Here is a 21,679-nt window from a genome sequence, read left to right as displayed (position 1 = left end):
GATCCTCAGTTGATTTAATCACATGGTTTCCCATTCCAAAAGTGTACTCCTGCTTATTATAACTTTAATATATGTTTTTCACAACATTTTTATCACATCACCTTGGCCAAACTGACTCAACCTCCAATAATACTAAATATCCAAGAATAATGACATAAATGGTGTTTGAAAGCACACAATTTTAGATACCAGAAGTGTGATTGGATATTAGATGGAAAGAGAGTCAATTTGGGTAAGGAAGGTGTGAGAAATAAAGAGTTATAAAAATATGTATTGTGAATATACTGTATATATTAAGGTTTTAGCAAGGAGGACTACATTTTTGGGAGGCTGTTCACATATTTAAATCTAAATATATTCTGTTTCCCTACCGAAGTGTTCATTTTCAGAGAGAGAGGTAAACATTTGACTTTGCCTATGCAAAGTTGCATAGGGAAGACAAAGTGAGTAGCCATCTCAAAGGAATCAGTATCACTCAAGGAAGCTGATGAAAGTAATCTTGGGAATTTTAACATGGCTCTTAAAAATTTCCAATAGTGTATCAGTGAGTCAGGTACCTGGCTGCAGAGCTAGAGTTTCAGAGTTCAATTATCCACTATGCATCCTGGAAGAGCCAGACTGTGTGGCCTTGGACAAGCTGCACAATCCTGGGATACCTCCAGAACAAGGGAATAGTAAACCACTTCTGAGTACTTTTTACCTAGAAAACTCTGAAAAGGGTCGCCATCAGTTAGAATTGACTTGAGAGCATATGACTATTATTATCATGCTGGCACAGTCTACTATCTAATGAGATCTAGTAGACTGAGTACTAAGGGAGACAAATTAATGTAAATAGTTTGTGAAACTCCATAAATATTAGACTCTAATCTAGAACTCTTGGGCCTTATTTAAATAACTTTGAAAAAAATTATATATGTACTTAATACCCCTTTCCCCAAAAATAAGACCTAAACTGAAAATAAGCCCTAGTATGATTTTTCAGGATACTCATAATATAAGCCCTACACCAAAAATAAGGCCCAGTTAAGTGAAACACCGCCCTCCACCATTGTGCAGCAACCAGACGAAGATGACATGACTGTAAAATAAAACATCCCATGAAAATAAGCCCTAATGTGTTTTTAGAGCAAAAATTAATATAAGACTCTGTCTTATTTTCGGGGAAACATGGTAATTTTAAAAAATATATTAAAAACATTCTATTTTAGACAGGCCTTGGACTCTATTCCACCTTGATCCAACTTACATTTCAAGCCTGACATCTTTCCCTTTCCCTTTTTATGTTAATGTTTACCGATTTTATTTTTAATTGTTTCAATTGTATTGATTAATTTATACATTGTTTTGTTATTGTACTGTTTTATTGTGCTGTGTGAACCACCCAGAATGGCCTGGGTTGCAAGATGCATGGTATACAAATAAATAAAATAATATAAAAGTAGACTGTACAATTCTTACACCAAAATGAGACCTTTTAGCTATAACACATTTTAAATTAAAACTTCTGTGAGTCAATCTGGGCAAGGAAGTTGTGAGAAATATGGATTGAGAACACAATCTGAGTACAGTATTTTCCTGGACCTAGCCAGGGAAACCCAGATTGCAGAGTGAGCAGGTCAATCTTTAATCAGGTAAGGCTGATAGCCCAGTTGAGACCTTCCCTGGTGGTAAGATGAAGATCTTGCTGCATGTGCTGGTGATTACAGCAATGAAATACTACAGTACTCTCTTTGTGGGACTTCCCTTGAACCTGAGTCAGAGACTCCAAGAAGGTGCAGAATGCACTGGCCAGACTGTTATTGAACGTGAACAAGCACAAGCACATTTCCCTAGTTCTGGCTAGCCTACACTGGTTGCCTGTGTTGTATCGGGCCTGATTCAAGGTGCTGGTTTTCACATATAAAGCCCTTCACAGTTTGGGACCTCAGTATTTGTTGGAACATTTTCCCCTAAAAAGTATACCTGCGTCATCCATTCCTCTCAGGCCATGCTTCTCCACATGGCCACACTGAGAGAGGCCAGGAAGTCATCAACCAGAAATAGGGCCTTCTTGGTCATGGCCCCTTCCCTTGGGAATGGAATCCCAAGAGGGCTACACCTGGCCTCCTCCTCCCTCACAGCCTTCAAGAGGATGCTCAATACAATGCTGTTTACTGAAGCTTTTGAGAGCATCCTCTCTTAACGTGATATGATTATCCCTATATTGCCTATTCACCATCATTTGAGTTTTATTGATTTATTTGATAGTTATGTATTGATTATATGTCATGTTTGCTTTTATTACATTCTAATTTATTTTATGCCCAGAGTAGTGTTTCTCTCTAATTGATGCCATGTACAAGTTTAATAAATAAATAAATAAATAAATAAATAAATAATATTGTTGTGTAGAATTTAAGAAAAAGGAAAAGAAAATGCATTTTGGCAATGAAAAAAAATTAAAATAATTTATTTCATCCATTCTGGTATGTCCTAGCACTTTAGAACTTGAATAATATATATGATCTAATGATCTCTACGAATATTTTCATGGAGAAAAGTGAACACACTCAAATATATTACTAAAGATGGCTCTGCTTAGTTTAAATTCCTACACTAAAGCACTCATCCCTCATACAGTATTTGGAAGTATATTCTACACAAAGATACACACACACACACATTTTTGTTACATGAATGACAGACACAATGTAAGACCTCAGGGCAACAGAGTCACTGGATCAAAATATAATGGATGACATTCAAAGCTCATGTAACACTTTAAACAGTTAGGAAAAGATCACATTTAAGTGATGTGTTTGAAATATGTTTAAAATTAGCTAGATTAATTATTAGCCTTTTGTATAGGCTTGTGCTATTTAGCACCCTTAAGACTGAATGACAGAACAGAAGCTTGTAACATCACTATATCATATTAGATTCTTACAAATTTGGCTGGCTTTTGTGTGTAACAGACTACTGACTAGAAAAAAAATGCTTACTGACTTATGGGTACCATTTCTTTGTACTTTCTAGACACTTCCACAATAACACTACAACCACTACCAGCAAGATACTCCTCTAAAGAAAATTTTCCCCACAGGAACCTACAAAGAACCATGCTGGATCAAAATGTCTTTATCTATTTCATTATTCTGTTCACACACTGCTCGAGCAATGGGAAGTCTACAAGCAGGGCACAAGCACAACAGCAACCTTCTGCTCATGTAAAATCATTACCCTGAAGATAAAATCCAGGAGCTGAATACCTATAGTAGATTAATAAACAGGTTTGTGTCTTTATAGCTATGCTTTTCTTTAATATGCTTGCAAATTGAAGGTGGTCTTATTTTTCCTTATCACTGCTATCACTTTTTAAAGCTATCTAGAAATTCTGTAAATGTTCTGAACCCTTCGGGACTGATAGATTCTAGAAACAATTGCTTACCTTTTCCATAGAAGAACTTTCGATAGTAATACGCCCCCAGATCAATGTGCTCAATGATGTAACGTTTTACTTTCTCCCTGTGAATTGGTTGATTCTCCCTGGGTACTTCCAGTACAGAGACACCAGCATTTGTGCAATGCGAACTTAGTGAGGATTCAAAGGAACAACTGTCTCCTGAGGAAAAAGATGCTGAATTTGCCCTAGATAGTGCAATCCGTCTATCACCTTCCCCACCAGTTTCATTCCTAAAATAAGGACAACTCAGTACAAGGTCATTACTTTTCCCATCACCTTCATCAGCATCTAGGTTCTCTTTTGAATTGAGATCCTCTTTACTTCCTAAAGGAGATTCACAACTTCCAACCTGTCCTGTCACCATTGAGGTTTGTGATGCAGCAGAAGCTCCAGTAGTTATATTTTTCCTTTTTCCCACATTAATTTTGGTAACCATTGCTTCATTTATGTTAAAAAGAATGCTCTGAACATCATAATGTGCAAAACACTTCTGACAATTCCAAGGATGAATATTTTTCTCAAGTCTACTGTCCTCTAGTTCAGACGAGAATTTAAGAGTTTCGTGTTCACTTTTAGCAGTTCTCAGTTTTCTGAAGAGAGATGTTTCTACAGATTCTGACTTCAGTTTCCACTTAAAAGATTTGTCCTGATCTCTGCCAATAAGTACGGCACCATCCATATAGTCCAGCCCAGCAATTCTGACAAATTCTCCTCTGGAAATCTGTGCTGCAGCATGGAGACTTGGAGAAATTGTGGGGTCACAATGGAAAAACTGAGGGAATCCAAATGGTACCTGTGTTTTATGTTCTAGGTTCTCGACCCTATAGCCTCGAAGCATTGCAAAAAAATTCTCACCAGATAAACCCTGTCTATCAATTGATGAAGTACTTCCATATTCCCTATGAAGAGCTGCTCCTGTATTTGGGTTGACAGCATTCTGGTCCAGAACATCCTCTGTGTCAATATCACTGATTGTAACATCACTGTTGCTTCTTTGCCTTATAGGGTGAAGCCCCCTATGTGGAGAATGCATAAAAATGTCACCTAATGCATACTTGGTTTCTGCAAATTCTAAATCAAGCTGTTCTTTTTGTTGCCCTTCATTCTGGTCACCATTTACTGATCCAACACTCTCATAACTGATCTGAGCCCTATTTTCCCAGAGAGCTTTGTTTAGATCCTTGACACCATCTTTCTTAGGTGGCCATTCAGACACTCTGGCTCGGACACCCATTTTAGGCACAGCTGGAGTACCACTTGCTGTATTACTATTTTCACCTTTGTTGCTTGCACTTAAAGAAGCCGGAGGGCCCATATTACCATTCAGAGCCTTAAATTTTCTGACAAAGTAGTCATCAGACTGCATAATTCTTCTTGATTCCTTGAATTTTGGGGACGCTCTGCTAGGCTTGTGCTTTTCTTCCTGCGAAGATTTCTGATCACTCATATCCAAACAATACCAAGAAAAAACTTGGTATTGTCAAGATCAGTGCAGATGGTCTAACATTTCCATTATTCATAGAATGAAGAAAAAGAGCCACAATGTCTGTACATATCTTTCAAGTTGCCTTTATAGAAGATACTTCCATAAAATTCATTTCTGATTCTGCAGAAATAACTTCAGATGAAATAAAAATTTGGTATGAGTTCACTTTTACTTCTTGTACCTGAAAATTCAAAAGAAAAGGAGAAAATCAATTAACTTTTCTTTTAGGTAAATGTCAAGCGTAATCTATAGAGTTTGTTTTAAAGTTAACAAATTGGACATTTGCAAGCTATACAGAGTAATGCTATGGAAATAAGCAATATTTTAATGATTTTTAAGTGTCTTTCTTGCAATTTTCTAAGTTAGGATTTTACATACTTTGAGTGTTTAGAATAAAATGTTGAATTATCTATTCAGCTACTATGATGATACATGCTGATTCAGTGGGATTCTGTATATCATACAATTAATTCAATGGCTTCCACTAATATACCACATGCCTTGCAAGCTGAACAGATTAACATATCAACCATGCTTACTAGCCTTCCCAAATATCTGAAAGATTTGGATCAAAACCCTCAAAAGTTGTGGCATTTCCCCAGGTCATGAACATTTATATGCTATTTGCATAGGCCAATGGTAGTGCTGGAGGGGCGGAGTCATGAGGTATAAGAGACTCAGCAGCAGCAGGAGGAGTTTAGATAAGGTTTAGAGAGGGCTTTGATATGGAGAATTAGAGAGTTGAGGGAGTTTGGGAAAGAAAATGGTGGTTGAGGGTGGTCCGTTTGGACCAGATAGGCGGGATATAAATCAAATAAATAATAATAATAATAATAAAGAAGAATGTTTGTTTAACAGTTAATAACATTGCTTCTTTGGTCAACACATGTATCAATAAACAATTTCTATTTTGTTATTTTAAAATGACATATGGTCTGGACATCCACCATTAATAATAGGTATTGTTGATGAAATCAACTGGCAGCAGCTGAGGGGCACATAGAGTGAGCTCCTAGTTTGGTGAAACAATCAGGGGCCACATGGAATCGTGACAGGTGTTCTGCCACACCTATACACTGTACAGCTGTAGTACTAAGGAGGTTTATTTGATATTCTAGTACAGCGGTGCCTCGACTTACGAACGTCCCTACTTACGAACATTTTAACTTACGAACAGCTCCGGTTGCAACATTTTGCTTCAACTTGCGAACGGAGCTTCCACTTACAAACAGAAGCAGGCGGGGGAAAAGGCAGGCAATTCAGATTTCTAACTGTAGGTGGCGATGAGGCTGCTTTGTACTGTAGCTCTTTCACTTTCGGCAGTGTGTTGTTGTCGTTGGAGGCTTGTGGCTGCCTCCTGCTTCGGAATGAGCATGTATGTGTGTCTGCAGGGAGGTAAGCTGCTGTTTTCTCCTTTTAAAAAACTGTTCTGGGTGAGTTTTGGCTGGGGCAGGTATGTTTCTGTGCTGTGTTGTTGGTGGCTTTGCTGTTTATTTTTGGAGGTTTTTTTCCTCTTAAACCTCAGCAACGGAGGTGGCTTTACAGTGGGGTCTCGACTTACGAACGGCTCGACATACGAACGTTTCGACTTACGAACTGCTCTCATATGACTATATGGACTCGACTTACGAACTTAGATTCGAGTTACGAACTCTTTCCCCCCCCTTTTTTAAAAGCTAAGTCATCTTAGGTTAAAAGAAAAAAAGAAAAAATATATCCCCCCTCTAGTGGCAGAAGGCAGAATAGCAGCTTCCCATTAGTTTCTATGGACGAAAAGAGCAGATACGGATTAAATGGTTTTCAATGCATTCCTATGGGAAATGCAGATTCGACTTAAGAACTTTTGGACCTGAGAACTGCCTTCCAATACGGATTAAGTTCGTAAGTCGAGACCCCACTGAACTTTTTGTTGATGGACTTTTTTTCTTCTTCTTAAACCTGAGCAACAGATGTGGCTTTAGTGTTTGTTTTTGGAGGTTTTTTTTCTTCTTCTTAAGCCTCAGCAAAGGTGCACATTCTGATTGGGCTTGCTGTGTTCTTTTTATTTTTTGATTATTATTTTTCTTCGGCCAGAACGGATTAATCAGTTTTCAATGCATTCCTATGGGAAATGGTGCTTCAACCTACGAACATTTCGACTTATGACCACCATTCCAATACAGATTAAGTTCGTAAGTTGAGGCACCACTGTAGCTTGAACTATTTCAAATATGTGTGAGAGAAAGCATATAGTAATCCAGATTTACAATTTGTGTGTTACTCCCTGAAAATCTTGAAGATTAACTGTTCTAACAAAAAAGTTTTTTTACATTCAACAGGCATTTGCTCTTGCAAAACACCAAAATTTCCCTGAACAGGTTGCAGCACTGGTTTCTCACTTTCCTGAATATGCTTTTGTATGTCCATTGGAAATCAGTTATGCTTCCCATTAAGAATTACAGAAGTCCAAAAGAAAAGCAGAAAAAACTATGTCTCCTGGTTTAACATGTATAAAATTAACATTAGTTTTAAAAATATAGGACAGGAAATTAAGTTTAATATGACAGTACAGGCTTTCCTTCTAACTGACAACCAAGGTAAGCTGCTAGATAGCTCATGAAGATTTCACTGCAATAATGCTATTAACTTTCACTGAAGGTTTCATACTAATCATGCCATATCACAGTAGTTTTATTAAAGTTGTGTGTTTCAACAAAACAGAGTTACAGTTAGGCATAGTTGGCATGCCAGACATAATGCTGAACTGTGGTTAGTTCAAAAAGAAGCAAACATTTCCAAGCTCCTCCTTGCGTCTGAGTTAAAAGACATGAAACAGAACTGACGCATAATGCTAAACCACTATTTTAAAGGCATCCAACTGCAGCCATCCAAATTCACTCATAATATATGGCTCTGCCTGGTCCATTCACAAAAAATAAAAAATAGTAAACAAATAAGTCTCTCAAAGCTCATAAAATAGAGGGAAGAATTAAGAGAATGACTGTATCCTTGGGTTGTTGTTTTTTAGTTCCTCTCTGCAGATTAACACAGGGGCAACCTTTTTTCAGCCAAACACCTGAAGTGCATATCTGATATACTTCCCTATGTTACCTGTCACTATAACAGGTATATATAACATGGTATGACATACACAATATATACAGCTTCAGAAAAAAACCTTCATTTATTGTTAGTATATGTTTGTTTGTGTTATTTACCATCAGGTAGCAGCCAAATTATAGCAACCCTAATGGGGTTTGCAAGGCAAGCTACACATTTATGTGCTGGTTTTATCAGTGCCACCCTCTAAATGAGTTTCCAAGGCTGAGAAGGAATTTGAACTCGGCTCTCCTGAGTCCTAATGTGTCACTCTATCTATCCTTTACATAATACTGGATATTAGTTAGATTTATATCACACTTTCCCTTCAGTGAGCTACAACTGGCACCTTGCTGCTTACCTCAGCAAACAGGAATACAGTGGTGCCCCGCATAGCGACGATAATCCGTTCCGGAAAAATCGTCGCTATACGGATTCGTCGCTATACGGGGCAAAAAAGCCCATAGAAACACATTAAAACGTAATTAATGCGTTCCTATGGGCTTGAAACTCACCGTTCAGCGAAGATCCTCCATAGCGCGGCCATTTTCGCTGTTCGTTAAGGGAGGAATATGTCCCAGAAACAGCGGGCGGCCATTTTGAAACCACCAGCCAGCTGTTATAAAAGCATTGCTATGATCTGAACCGATCATAGCAAAGCCAAGTTTCACTGCCAGCCAGCCCTGGAGGACGCCCGGCCTCCTTGCTGGGGCTGTCCCGGGGCACAAACAGGTGGGCCGGAGGGTCTTTCTCCGGTGAGCAGCGGGCTGGAGGGATGCAGCCGCCAGGGGTGGGGAAGGGGGGTTGGGAAGGGACACGCCGGCCACCCCTCGCTCGCCAGCTAGCCCAGGAGACACCCGGCTAAGGCAGGCAAGCGAGGGGTTAAAGGGATGCAGCCGCCGGGGAGTGGGGGTGGGGAAGGCACGCGTCGGCCACCCCTCACTCGCCAGCTAGCCCAGGAGACACCCGGCTAAGGCAGGTGAGCGAGGGGTTAAAGCGATGCAGCCGCTGGGGGTGGGGAAGGGGTGGGTGGGAAGGGACGCGCCGGCCACCCCTCGCTCGCCAGCTAGCCCAGGAGACACCCGGCTAAGGCAGGCAAGCGAGGGGTTAAAGGGATGCAGCCGCCGGGGAGTGGGGGTGGGGAAGGGACGCGTCGGCCACCCCTCACTCGCCAGCTAGCTCAGGAGACACCCGGCTAAGGCAGGCGAGCGAGGGGTTAAAGGGATGCAGCCGCCGGGGGGTGGGGAAGGGGTGGGTGGGAAGGGACGTGCCGGCAATCCATCGCTCGCCAGCCAGTCAGCTAGCCCGGGAGAGCAGCGGGCTGGAAGAAGGCAGCCGACCGGGGTGGGAAGGAGGAGAGGGAAGAGGCGCGCCAGCCACCGTCAGTGAGCCAACCCCGCACTCCCGGTCTCCTTGGTGGGCGAGGAGGGGGTCTCTGGTGCACCGCTGCCCCCGTCCAGCCACTGCCACCCTGAGCCCGGTCCCCGGCGGGCGCTTCCTCCTTTGCAGCGCCGCCCGCCGCAACTGCTCTCTGGCTCGGCGCCCCAGGGGTTGCTGTGTGTGGGGATTGGGGCCAGGCCCTTCACCCCTCCTTCCCTCTCTCGGCGCCGATCAGCTGTTTGCTTTGCCATGATCCGTTCCCCAAACAGGGAACCGATCATCGCAAAGCGAAATTTCCCCATAGGGAACATCGGAAAGTGATCGCAAAAGCGATCGCAAAATCTTCATCGCAAAGCGGTTTCATCGTTATACGATGCAATCGCTATGCGAGGCACCACTGTAGTGGTTATAAGGGATAACAAATAGAAAGTTAAATGAAAGAATAAAAATAGTGTATTGCCATGGGAGGAGGTAACAGATTTGTTTTTTTCTGACACATACATGTTGTCTGTCTTGCATAAAGCCAGGCCAAACAAAAAAACCCTGCATCAGTAGTACATCAAACCACTGAATTCATAAAAGGCACAAAGAAAAACACGCTAACAATATAACATTAAATATTATTTCTACAAGCCAGCCACAAGTTACTGTATTTTTCCATGTATAAGATGCCCCCACTTTTCTAACCCCAAATAAAGAAATCAATATTTAGTAATTAGGTAACATTTACATAGCAGTACTGTCCCTGTTGCATCTGAACACTGCCTACATGCTCCACCTCCAACGAGGTGCATTCCAATTGGTTTGTTCAACATCAGCTGACGTCAGCTGAGGCTCGTGATTGGAGGAAGCTACCGTATTTTTCTGTGTAAAAGATGATATTGTTTCCGAAAATCCTTAGAGTAAAAATTGAAGGTCATCTTTTACATGGAAGTAAGCCAAGGAGAAAACCAAAACTGCCTACCGTATGTCACTGCAAACCATCTGCCTCCAGTCACGCTGCCTATACTTTGTCTCTATTTGCAGACTCAATCGCAAGCCTTATGCAAAAGATACAAGCTGATGCCCAGGAGAGCATATAGGCAGCTGCAGGTGTGGAACTGGCACCCCAACAGGGGGTGTGCTAGGATCTGGAGCAGCTGGTATTGGCTGCAGCGGGCCAGCCGTGTTCCTAACAGCCGAGCTATGGACAGTGGCATGGTTGGGCTTGACTGGAGACAGATCCAGAGTGAGGTCTGAAGGAACCTCCATGCCCAAGATTCTCCCCTCCACTTCTAATGCCACTGCCACCACCCGCCAGGTTGGGTTTTTATTTTTTCCAGTTTGGGCACGGGCTCAGCCATCACTGGTATAGGCAGTGCGACAGTGGCCAGTAAGGTTGATGCATAATATCATAGTACTGGCATGTAAATGTTGCCTAATTACTAAATAAAAATGTGTTCCGTTCTAATGTTTAAAATACTGATTTCTGAATTTTGGATTAGAAAATAGAGGGGGTGTCTTATACATAGGGGCTTCTTATACATGGAAAAATACATTAAGTCTCCTGACTGTAGAAAGCTAAGTCTCAGTGACTGGAGGCAGCTAAGCCTCGTGATTGAAGGAAGAATGTTTGCAGAGGCAAGATATGGAACAGTTTTGCAATTGCACAGTTCTCTCCTTGGCTTACTTCTGTGTATAAGATGACCCTCAATTTTAGTCTAAAGATTTTAGACGAAAGTATCGTCTCATACATGGAAAAATACAGTAGTTCTCAAACTGATTTTCCAGTGAGAAGAGTTCAGAGAAGACAGAATAATATATTTTATTAAAAAAACACAAATGTCCAAATTACTCGTCTAGTCACGTAATTGACACAGGAATTTTCCATTAATAAAAATGTAAATAGGATTTTAGTCTTGTATCTCTGCCAGGAGAAATCATTACGGACCAACCAGTTCCTAGACGTATGCCACAAACATTAATTCATTCAGTCCTCAGCTATACTGCATAGCTAAGAATGAAAATTCATGTACAGAACAAAAACCATTTACACTGTTTTGCCTGGGATCTTGTTGGCTTCTCATGTAAGGTATGGATAACTTGCCCTGGCTAATTTCAACTAATTGATGAAGTGTCAGTAAATACCTTGGTTGTATTATCAGGCATGTAGCCCTGACCTCTCACTGATTAGCCACAGCCAGCTACCCAAACCTTGTGCAAATTCAAATAGGATTGTGGCCTTTGTAAACTACAGTTTGCCTCAATTTACGAATGTCCCTACTTATGACTATTTAGAGTTACAACCAGCTCTGGCTGCAAAATTTTGCTTCGACTTGCGACCAGAGCTTCCACTTACGAACAGAAAACGGTAGGGGGGAAAGGTAGGAAATTCAAATTTCTAACTGTATGTGGCAACGAGGCTGCTTCTTTGTAGCTCTTTCACCCCAGCAGTTAGGGTGTGATCAGAGAAAGCTGCCTGGTATGGTAAGGTGCTATTTTCTGCTTTTTAAAAACTGTTCTGGGTGTTTTTGCAGTGTGGTTTTCGGCTGGGGTGCTTATGTTTCTGCACTGTGATGGGTCTTGGGAGGTTTGTTTGTTTTTCGGTTCCCCCCATTTCTGATGGGTCTTGGTGGGTTTGGTTGCTTTTTGTAGTGCTTTTCCCCCCATTTCCAATGTGTCTTGGGGGTTGGTTGGCTGGTTGGTGCTTTGCTTTTTCCCCATTTCTGATCTGTCTTGCATGCTTCGCTTGCTTTTTGCATTGCTTTTTCCCCATTTCCATCTGTCTTACATGCTCTGCTCTGTTCCGGGTGTTTTTGCAGCGTGATTTTGGGCTGGGGGGTTATGTTTCTGTGCTGTGATGGGTCTTTCTCCCCTCCCCTTCAGCCGGAAGGGATTAATCACATTTCCGAGGGGTCTTGCAGTGACTTTTTTGGTGATTTTTTTCTTCAGCCGGAATGGATTAATTGCATTTCAATGCATTTCAATGTGAAATGGTGCTTCAATTTACAACCATTTCGGCTTACGCCCATCTAAACGTAAGTCGAGGCACCACTGTATTTGTGCTTTCAAGACAGCAGTCTTTACCAATAATGTGCTATTGTGTAGACCTCTTGTAACCTCATCAAAGACTACAGGTGAGAGTGAATTAAAATCATATTCTCACCTTAATGACCTTCTGTTTATACTATTTTATAGTTAAGAGCAAAAGGGTTTCTCCTTTTTCTAAGCACTCTTATTATAGGTTTTCTTTGTAATAAAACTAGGTTGACAGAAAAAAGTGAAATATTTATGCTGGAGTGTTTTTGCACAGCATTTACATATGTTCAGTACATGTCAAGTTTTATCAGTACATAAAACAGATCTCAGATTATCTAGCTAAACATAGAGCATATAAATTGAGAGTGACTAAAGTTTAGCAGAAAAGCATACAACTGCTGTATAACCTACACTCAGTGCAGCTCCAGACAAAACAACCAACTAACAAGTGCTATCTAATAATTAGCATACGCATTAAAAATATTTCTATAAATTTTCTGAAATTTAGAATGTTTTTCTTGACAGAGTTGGCTGCAATGATATGGAACAATATTTAAGTCTTCATTGTTCCATCCAAAATTACTCATGGATGATGCAACTCAGGGATGATGCAATGTGTTATCTGATTGGTTCTGTATATGTATATATGTGTTAGTTGTACAGTCAATTGTATCTTCCTGCTTGAAGATCACTTCTACACGTTACGCTGCCAGAATGCTGTAAATACTGCTGTAAATACACGTTGCTGAAGGAAATGCTGCTGGACTGTGTGTGAGTTATTTCTGGACTGCCTGGACTGCGAATCACTCTGCTAAAACCGCGATTTGCGCTAAGAAACGCTGACAGGCTAAAAGAAAAATTCTCCCCCTAGTGGTAGAGGACGGATTAACCACTTTTGCATTAGTTCCTATGGGAACAAGTGCTTCGACTTGCAACCGGTGCCTCTACATACAACCAAAAAACAACTGGAACAGATTAAATGGGTTTCAGTACATTTCAATGGGAAATGCTGATTCAACTTACAAACATTTCAACTTGCAACCATCTTCTGGAATTGATTTGGTCATAAGTCGAGGCACCACTGTACAGAGAAATGGGAAATGCAGAATCACAGTTTCCTTCTGAGGTGTAGAACTTTCAGATTTGTTTAGACAGTTTTCTTTCTATCCTCAATGGCAGACAGTATATGTTTCTATGGAAAAAATCCCAGATTTCAGCATACTAGGAATTTAATATGAAGATAACAGTACAGTTAGGAGTTCAGGCATTACTTTCTTTTGAAACTTCTTTTAAGCCCGGGCTTAAGGTTGCTGCAGGTGCAGAGGGTCTTTCTCGGCCAGGGTGGCGCGGCGGTGCCTCAGTCTCCCTGTCAAGGCTGTCAGTCTCCCTGCCAAGGCTGTCAGTCTCCCTGCCAAGGCTGGAGCTGCGAGGGGTGGAGAGAGAGACGAAGCACAGCTGATCGGCAGTGCTTTGGGATGATGGCGGGGAAGCGATCATCGCAAAGCCCCGCTGATCAGTTGTGCGAAAATGGGAGTTTTGCGATGATCGCTTCCCCGCAATCATTGCAAAGCCCCCATTTTCGCACAGCTGATCGGCAGTTACAAAATGGCGGCCGCTGTTTTGCCTCACTTTAGAGGCACCCAAAATGGCCACCGCTATGGAGGAATTTCGCTTAAGATTAGTTTCTAAGCAAATAGGAACATATTAAACGCGTTTTAATACGTTCCTATGGGCTTTTTAAAATCGCTTAGCGATTAAATCACTTAGCGACGTTTTTCCTGGAACGGATTAACGTTGCTAAGTGAGGCACCACTCTATTTCTTTGCAGCATCAAACTTTCATTTCATTTCCAGGCACGTCCTCAGCTGGGCGTCCTTCTGGCTTTGGCCCAACCACTTCATTAGCTCTGGAGCTACTTGTACTTGTCCTCTGCTCTTTCTCAGTAGCATGTTGGACGCCTTCCGACTTGAGGGGCTCATCTTCCAGCATCATATCTTTTAGCCTTTTGTTTCTGTCCATGGAGTTTTCTTGGCAAAGATACTGGAGTGGCTTGCCAGTTCCTGCTCCAGGTGGTTCATGTTTATAGTCAGAACTCTCCGCTATGACCTGTCCATCCTGGGTGTCCCTGCATGGCATAGCCCATAGCTTCTCTGAATTATTCAAGCCCCTTTGACACGACAAGGCAGCAAGTCATTAAGGGGACATCTAATTTAGTAGGATGTACATCTGAGTAAACAATTCAGAGAGCCATACCATATTCCCAGGACAAATACATGCCTAATTGGTTCTTCCAAAGGACAAGACACTTTATTGTTTGAAATCTCTATTAAATTTCTGGAAACCTCTTTCCAGAAATTTAATATTCACAACAACCATAAGTTGTTGGATACTAGGTCTGCTTTAGGGGTTGGGTAGCATACCTAAAATCCTGGCAAAACCCTGCTTGCTGGGTAATATGACAAGTCTATGATAATACTTCATTTTTATTGAAGTATTATTTGATCTTAATTTTAGTTGTGAGATAGGCAGAAGATGTTGTAAGTCTGTTTTTTCATGGCCTCTTACTATGTAACCTTGATTTAATCTAAATCCAGGATAACAAATTGCTCTAACTTTACTATACTACACAAGCACTTCATGTTTGCTAAAGCAAAATCTGATTACCACAATTCGTTCATCAACATTTTTATGGAGCACAGTACAGAAATGTATCCTAGTAAAAACACTTTTAAAAAAACCCAAAAACCTCTGGGTAAAAATTATTTTTTTATTTACTGCCTGTCTCCGTACCTGTCTGCATTATGGGAAATAATGGATAATACTGATATGGGCAGACCATTTTTTAAAGAGTCTCCCTGCTGAGGCTGTCAGTCTCCCTGCCGAGGCTGGAACTGCTAGGGGTGGAGAGAGAGAGACGAAGCACAGCTGATCGGCGGGGGGAAGCGATCATCCCAAAGCCCCGCCGATCAGCTGTGCTTCGTCTCTCTCTCCACCCCTCACAGCTCCAGCCTCAGCAGGGAGACTGAGGCACTGCCGCCGCCAACCTGGCCGAGAAAGACCCTCTGCACCTGCAGCAACCTTAAGCCTGGGCTTAAGGTTGCTTCAGGCGCAGAGGGTCTTTCTCGGCCAGGGTGGCACGGCGGTGCCTCAGTCTCCCTGCCGAGGCTGTCAGTCTCCCTGCCAAGGCTGGAGCTGCGAGGGGTGGAGAGAGAGAGAGAGAGAGAGAGAGAGAGAGAGAGACGAAGCACAGCTGATCAGCGGGGCTTTGAGATAATCGCGGGGAAGCGCTTCTCTGCGATCATCCCAAAGACCACATTTTCGCACAGCTGATTGGTGGGGGCTTTGGGATGATCGCGGGGAAGCGCTTCCCCGTGATCATCCCAAAAATCGGGGCTTTGCGATGATCGCTTCCCCGCGATCATCGCAAAGCGAATTTTCCCCATAGGGGCCATCACAAAGCGATCGCTCTTGCGATGGCAAAAAGTCCATTGCAAAGTGATTTCATCGTAAAACAGAGTGATCGCTATGAATGGCACCACTGTATACTGCATAGGAACCTGGAATATAAGATTTATGAATCTTGGTAAGCTGGATGTGGTCAAACAAGAGATGACAAGAATCAAAATTGACATCCTGGACGTCAGTGAATTAAAATGGATGGGAATGGGCAAATTCAATTCAGAAGATTATCATATCTACTATTGTGGGCAAGAATCCCACAGAAGAAATGGAATAGCCCTCATAGTCAACAAATGAGTGGGAAAAGCAGTACTGGGATATAATCTCAAAAATGACAGAATGATGTCAATACGAATCCAAGGCAGACCTTTCAACATGACAATAATCCAAGTTTATGCACCAACCACCAATGCTGAGGAGACTGAAATTGACCAATTCTATGAAGACTTACAACAACTTCTAGAACTGACACCAAAGAAAGATGTTCTTCTTGTTATAGGGGATTGGAATGCTAAAGTAGAGAGTCAAGAGATAAAAGGAACAAAAGGGAAGTTTGGCCTTGGAGTTCAAAACGAAGCAGGGTAAAGGCTAATAGTGTTTTGTCAAGAGAACAAGCTAGTCACCACAAACACTCTTTTCCAACAACACAGAGGCGACTCTACACATGGACATCACCAGATGGGCAATACCGAAATCAGATTGATTATATTCTCTGCAGCCAACGATGGAGAAGTTCTATACAGTCAGCAAAAACAAGACCTGGAGCTGATTGTGGCTCTGATCATCAACTTATAGCAAAACTCAAGCTTAAACTGAAGAGAGTAGGAAAAACCACTGGACTAGTCAGGTATAATCTAAACCAAATCCCTTATGAATACATAGTGGAAGTGAAGAACAGATTTAAGGAACTCGGTTTGGTGGACAGAGTGCCTGAAGAACTATGGATAGAGGCTCATAACATTGTACAGGAGGCAGCAACAAAAACCATCCCAAAGAAAAGGAAATACAAGAAAGCAAAGTGGCTATCCAACAAGGCCTTACAAATAGGAGAGAAGAGAAAGGAAACAAAATGCAAGGGAGATAGGGAAAGTTACAGAAAATTGAATGCAAACTTCCAAAGAATAGCAAGGAAAGACAAGAGGGCCTTCTTAAATGAACAATGCAAGGAAATAGAGAAAAATAACAGAAAAGGAAAAACCAGAGATCTGTTCAAGAAAATTGGAAATATTAAAGGAACATTTTGTGCAAAGATGGACATGATAAAGGACAAAAATAGCAGTGACCTCACAGAAGCAGAAGACATCAAGAAGAGTTGGCAAGAATATACAGAGGAATTATACCAGAAAGATCTGGATGTCCCGGACAACCCAGATAGTGTGGTTGCTGACCATGAGCCAGACATCTTGGAGAGAAAGCATGGCTAATAACAAGGCCAGTGGAGGTGATGGCATTCCAGTTGAACTATTTAAAATCTTAAAAGATGACGCTTTTAAGGTGCTACAACACTTAACGCTGTTAAGGTGCTACACTCAATATGCCAGCAAGTTTGGAAAACTCAGCGGGCTCCCTAGAAAAGACCCTGATGTTGGGAAAGTGTGAAGACAAGAGGAGAAGGGGACGACAGAGGACAAGATGGTTGAACAGTGTCACTGAAGCTACGAACATGAATTTGACCAAACTCCGGGAGGCAGTGGAAGAGAGGAGGGCCTCATGTGCTCTGGTCCATGGGGTCACAAAGAGTAAGACACGACTTAATGATTAAACAACAACAAAATTAGACGTATGGTGTAGTGATAAGTTCAAATCCCTGCTTAGCCAGAAAAACTCACTCGAGGTACCAATGGTAAAAATATTCCTTAAATATTTAACATACAGTGGTGCCTCGCAAGACTACATTAATCCGTTTCACAGTTAATGCCATTCAGCGAAAATGTCGTCTTGCACCGTTTTCCATAGGAATGCATTGAAATTTAATTAATGCATTCCTATGGGGGGAAAAGCAAGATCCAGTGTGACTTGCTGTTGCAGAGATGAACTTCAAAACCAGTAAAAGAGTTCTGAGTGGGTACAAAAGATGGGGTCTGCTAGACCAGTGGTTCTTAACCTTTGTTACTTGGATGCTTTTGAACTGCAACTCCCAGAAACCCTAGTCAAGACAGCTGGTGGTGAAGGCTTCTGGGAGTTGCAGTCCAAAACTCCTGAGTAACCCAAGGTTAAGAACCAGTGTGCTAGACCAGAAGGATCTTTTAAAACTATCATCAGAAAAATGAAAAAAAAAAGGGCTATCAATATTCATTCTATTTCTGGTGGGAAGAGAATGGCTACTGCAGAAAGCAAAAATAAATGGTGGTTTTTTTGGAAAATATTGAAGAGACCATTTTCTATTTATCCTCCCACAGATTTTGTGGGGCATTCATTTCCATTTACTCATAACGGCTGACTTATGAGATATACATATTTGACTTAATGTAAATTACAAGCAAGTTTTTAGGATCCAAAACAGTTGCACCTACTTGACAGCTAAAATTTCCCTAAACTTCCAGAATGAGTTTAGCTAGCAACAGAGTCTCAACACAATGAGTTGATCTATATAAAACAACCTTTCCTTCCGTTCATACAGCAAGCATCCTGTAAATAAACAATTTTCTATTCTTTTGACAATTGTTTTTGTTTACAGACAGGAAACACAACTGCAGACACTTTACTTCCTATCACATTGACATGTACATGCAAGCAGGCACTGCAGTGTTTGATGTTTTGTTTCAGAAGAAGCATGCTGCAAAGCACACCAGAAAAGCAAAGTAGTTAGCAGGAAAACAGAATTAGAAAGGTGTATGTTAGACCAATGATTAAAAATTCAACTTATTCAGTTTGAAAGGGGAACAAATAAAAAGGTTAAAAGATTGCACTATTATCCTGAAACTATATGCATGTAGCAAGCTGTAGTAATCATAAACTAAAGAAATTTATTTTTAAAATTATAATCTCATACAATTCTTTTCTACTTCTCATGCCATCTGCTTTTATCTATATTATTTAAGAAGTTTTGATACATTTTACTCCAGCCCTTATCCCAATAGTCCACATCCGTAAGTTTATGATCCACAGTACTGTACATCACAGGTATACATGCACTGGATGAGGAAAGAAAAGCAAAAAGCTGTGCAGCCATTTCTTAGAATTGCACAGGAGTTTTCATAATCAAACAGATCAGCCAAAGAAGGAGATCTGCCTGCTAGGCAGGAAGGAGTGTCCCAATTTCTCTTTCAAGCAGCTTATGAATACCATATAAATGGCAATCAAAATACAGAACCATTTGCTGACTCAAATAATCACCTACACCTGTCATAATCTTTACAAAGGAAAAATAATCTTACATAGGACAAACACAGAGAAAAACAAAAAAAGTGTAACTATTTTGGATCTATGGTTGATATGTATTTTTGATAGTCTGGAGTGTGCCCTTTTTGCATATGTAGCAGCCAAATCATGTGGGATTCAAATGTGCATGGTCAAGGTGTATGTGATTCTTTATGTAGCTGAAATGAGCCAAAACTGAGCTACTAATGCACAAGCAAGATGTACTGTGAGGCATTAGAGAAACCCAATGTTCTGAAAAATATAAAAAATATACATAAACAGGAAAACAAACAGTCCAGTAAGGATCAAATATTGAGAAAACTTTTTGCAATATTCTGGTGTAGCTGCCATTACATGTAGCCAAAATGGCAACATATAAGAGTAAAGTACAGTAAGACCCCTGTATCTGCAGGATCATTATACTGTACACCAGTTTCACTTAACTGTGGCTTGTTGCAGCTTTATATACAACACACAAGAGCAGTTCCTTGTGACCTCTGTCTTGTCCCCTTGTGTGTTACATATACTTGCGAATTTAATTGGTTCTGGAACTCCGGTCGTAACTCGAAATGGTTGTAAGTCAAAGCACCATTTCCCATAGAAATGTTCTGGCCGAAGGAAAAAATCACCAGAAAAACACCCCACTGCAAGACCCATTGGAAATGCGATTAATCCGTTCCAGCTGAAGGGGGGGGAAAGGAAAAACAAACAAACCATGCAAGACCCTTCGGAAATACAAAAAAAGCAAAGCAGAAAGCAAACAAACTGTGCAAGACCCATCGGAAACATGATTAATCCATTCCGGCCGAAGGGGGGGGAAAGAAAAAAAACGTACAAGACCCTTCGGAAATGCAAGAAAAGCAAAACGCAAACAAACCATGCAAGACCCTTCGGAAATGCAAAAAAAGCAAAGCAAAAAGCAAACAATCCATGCAAAACCCATCATAAACATGATTAATCCATTCCTGCCCGGGGTGGGAGAAAAAAAAGCAAGCAAAGTGTGCAAGACCTTTCAGAAATGTAAGAAAAGCAAAGCAAAACGCAAATAAATCGTGCAAGACGCTTTGGAAACGCAAAAAAACCCAAAGCAAAACGCAAACTGTGCAAGACCCTTCAGAAATGCAAAAAAAAGCAAGCAAAAAAGCAAACAAACCATGCAAGAGCCATCGGAAATTTGGGGGGGGGGGGGACCAAAAAGCAAACAAACCCTGCAAGACCCATTGGAAATGAGAAAAAAAACCCAAAAACAAAGACTGCAAGACCCATCACAGCACAGAAACATAACCCCCCCAGCCCAAAACCACACTGCAAAACCCACCCCTAACAGTTTTTAAAAAGCAGAAAACAGCACCTTACCTTACCAGGCAGTCCGAAGCCTCCTCCAATCGCACACTCTCTAACTGAAGGGGCGAAAGAGCAGTGGGGTCTTGACTTACAAACGACCCTACTTGCGAACAATTCAACTTGAGAACCCGCCTTATAGGGGAAATAAGGACTCGACATACGAACTTCCCTTGAGTTACGTACAGGAAAAAAAGTACCCCCTCCCTCCCCTTAGAGGCTTCTGGAGGGGAAAAAAGGGTCAGAAACTTAAAAATAAATTTAAAAAAGTCACTTACCAGGCCTTGGTAGCCCCCAAACAGCAGGAAAAAGATCAGGAAACAGCTAAAAGCCGACACCCAGAAGGGAGCCTGGTAGCCATTTTGTGATCCCCCCCCCGCTCCTGCACCCTCCTCTCCCTGCCTATCAGCTGATGGGCTGGCTCTGAAGAGGCTTGGGGAGGCTTGCTCAGCACCTAAAAAGCCTGCCTGTGTGTCTTTGTGCTGAAAAAAATCAGCACAACATGCTTTAAAACATGATTTAAAATTGGCTTCGTTGAAAAAAAAAGATTTCTAAAGTGCTTTGCAAACTGTTCCCTGCCTTCCTCCTCGTTTCCTGAACCTAAGGGGGAAAAAAAGAAAAAATATCCCCCTCTAGAGGCAGAAGGCGGAATAGCAGCTTCCCATTAGTTTCTATGGACGGAAAAGAGCAGATACAGATTAAATGGTTTTCAATGCATTCCTATGGGAAATGCAGATTCGACCTAAGAACTTTTCGACCTAAGAACCACCTTCCAATACGGATTAAATTCGTAAGTCGAGACCCCACTGTACAAAGAAGCAGCCTCTTCGCCACCAACAGTGAGCAATTTGAATTCCCCAGCTTTTTCCCCTGCCTTTTTCTGTCGAAGCTCCAGTCGCAAGCAGAAGCAAAATTTTGCGGACGGAGATGGTCATAACTCAAAATGGTCATATGTCAGGACATTTGTAAGTCGAGGCACCACTGTATGATTCTCTCATATCTGCGATTTTAAGCACCCATGGTAGATTTTGGAACTGATTACCCACTGATATGTGGGTCCTACTTTATTAAGAGGGCTGAGAAACCTCAAGTGTTTGGGGGGAAAAGAGAAT

General features: G+C 41.5%; 1 protein-coding gene across 3 annotated transcripts in view; it reads right to left on the bottom strand.

The window, feature by feature from the left end:
* The window catches only part of SIPA1L2 (signal induced proliferation associated 1 like 2), a 113,722-nt gene extending 108,830 nt beyond the window's left edge, over positions 1–4,892 (bottom strand). For all 3 annotated transcript variants that reach the window (XM_020786762.3, XM_020786769.3, XM_072993480.2), the window contains exon 1: positions 3,431–4,892. In XM_020786762.3, the coding sequence (XP_020642421.3) occupies positions 3,431–4,892 (1,462 nt within the window). The remainder of the gene's footprint in view (positions 1–3,430) is intronic.
* Positions 4,893–21,679: the final 16,787 nt, after the last annotated feature.

The sequence above is a fragment of the Pogona vitticeps genome, chromosome 1 (genome assembly GCF_051106095.1).
Source record: "Pogona vitticeps strain Pit_001003342236 chromosome 1, PviZW2.1, whole genome shotgun sequence".
Taxonomy (NCBI): Eukaryota; Metazoa; Chordata; class Lepidosauria; order Squamata; family Agamidae; genus Pogona; species Pogona vitticeps.
This window is presented reverse-complemented; position numbering and strand designations above follow the sequence as displayed.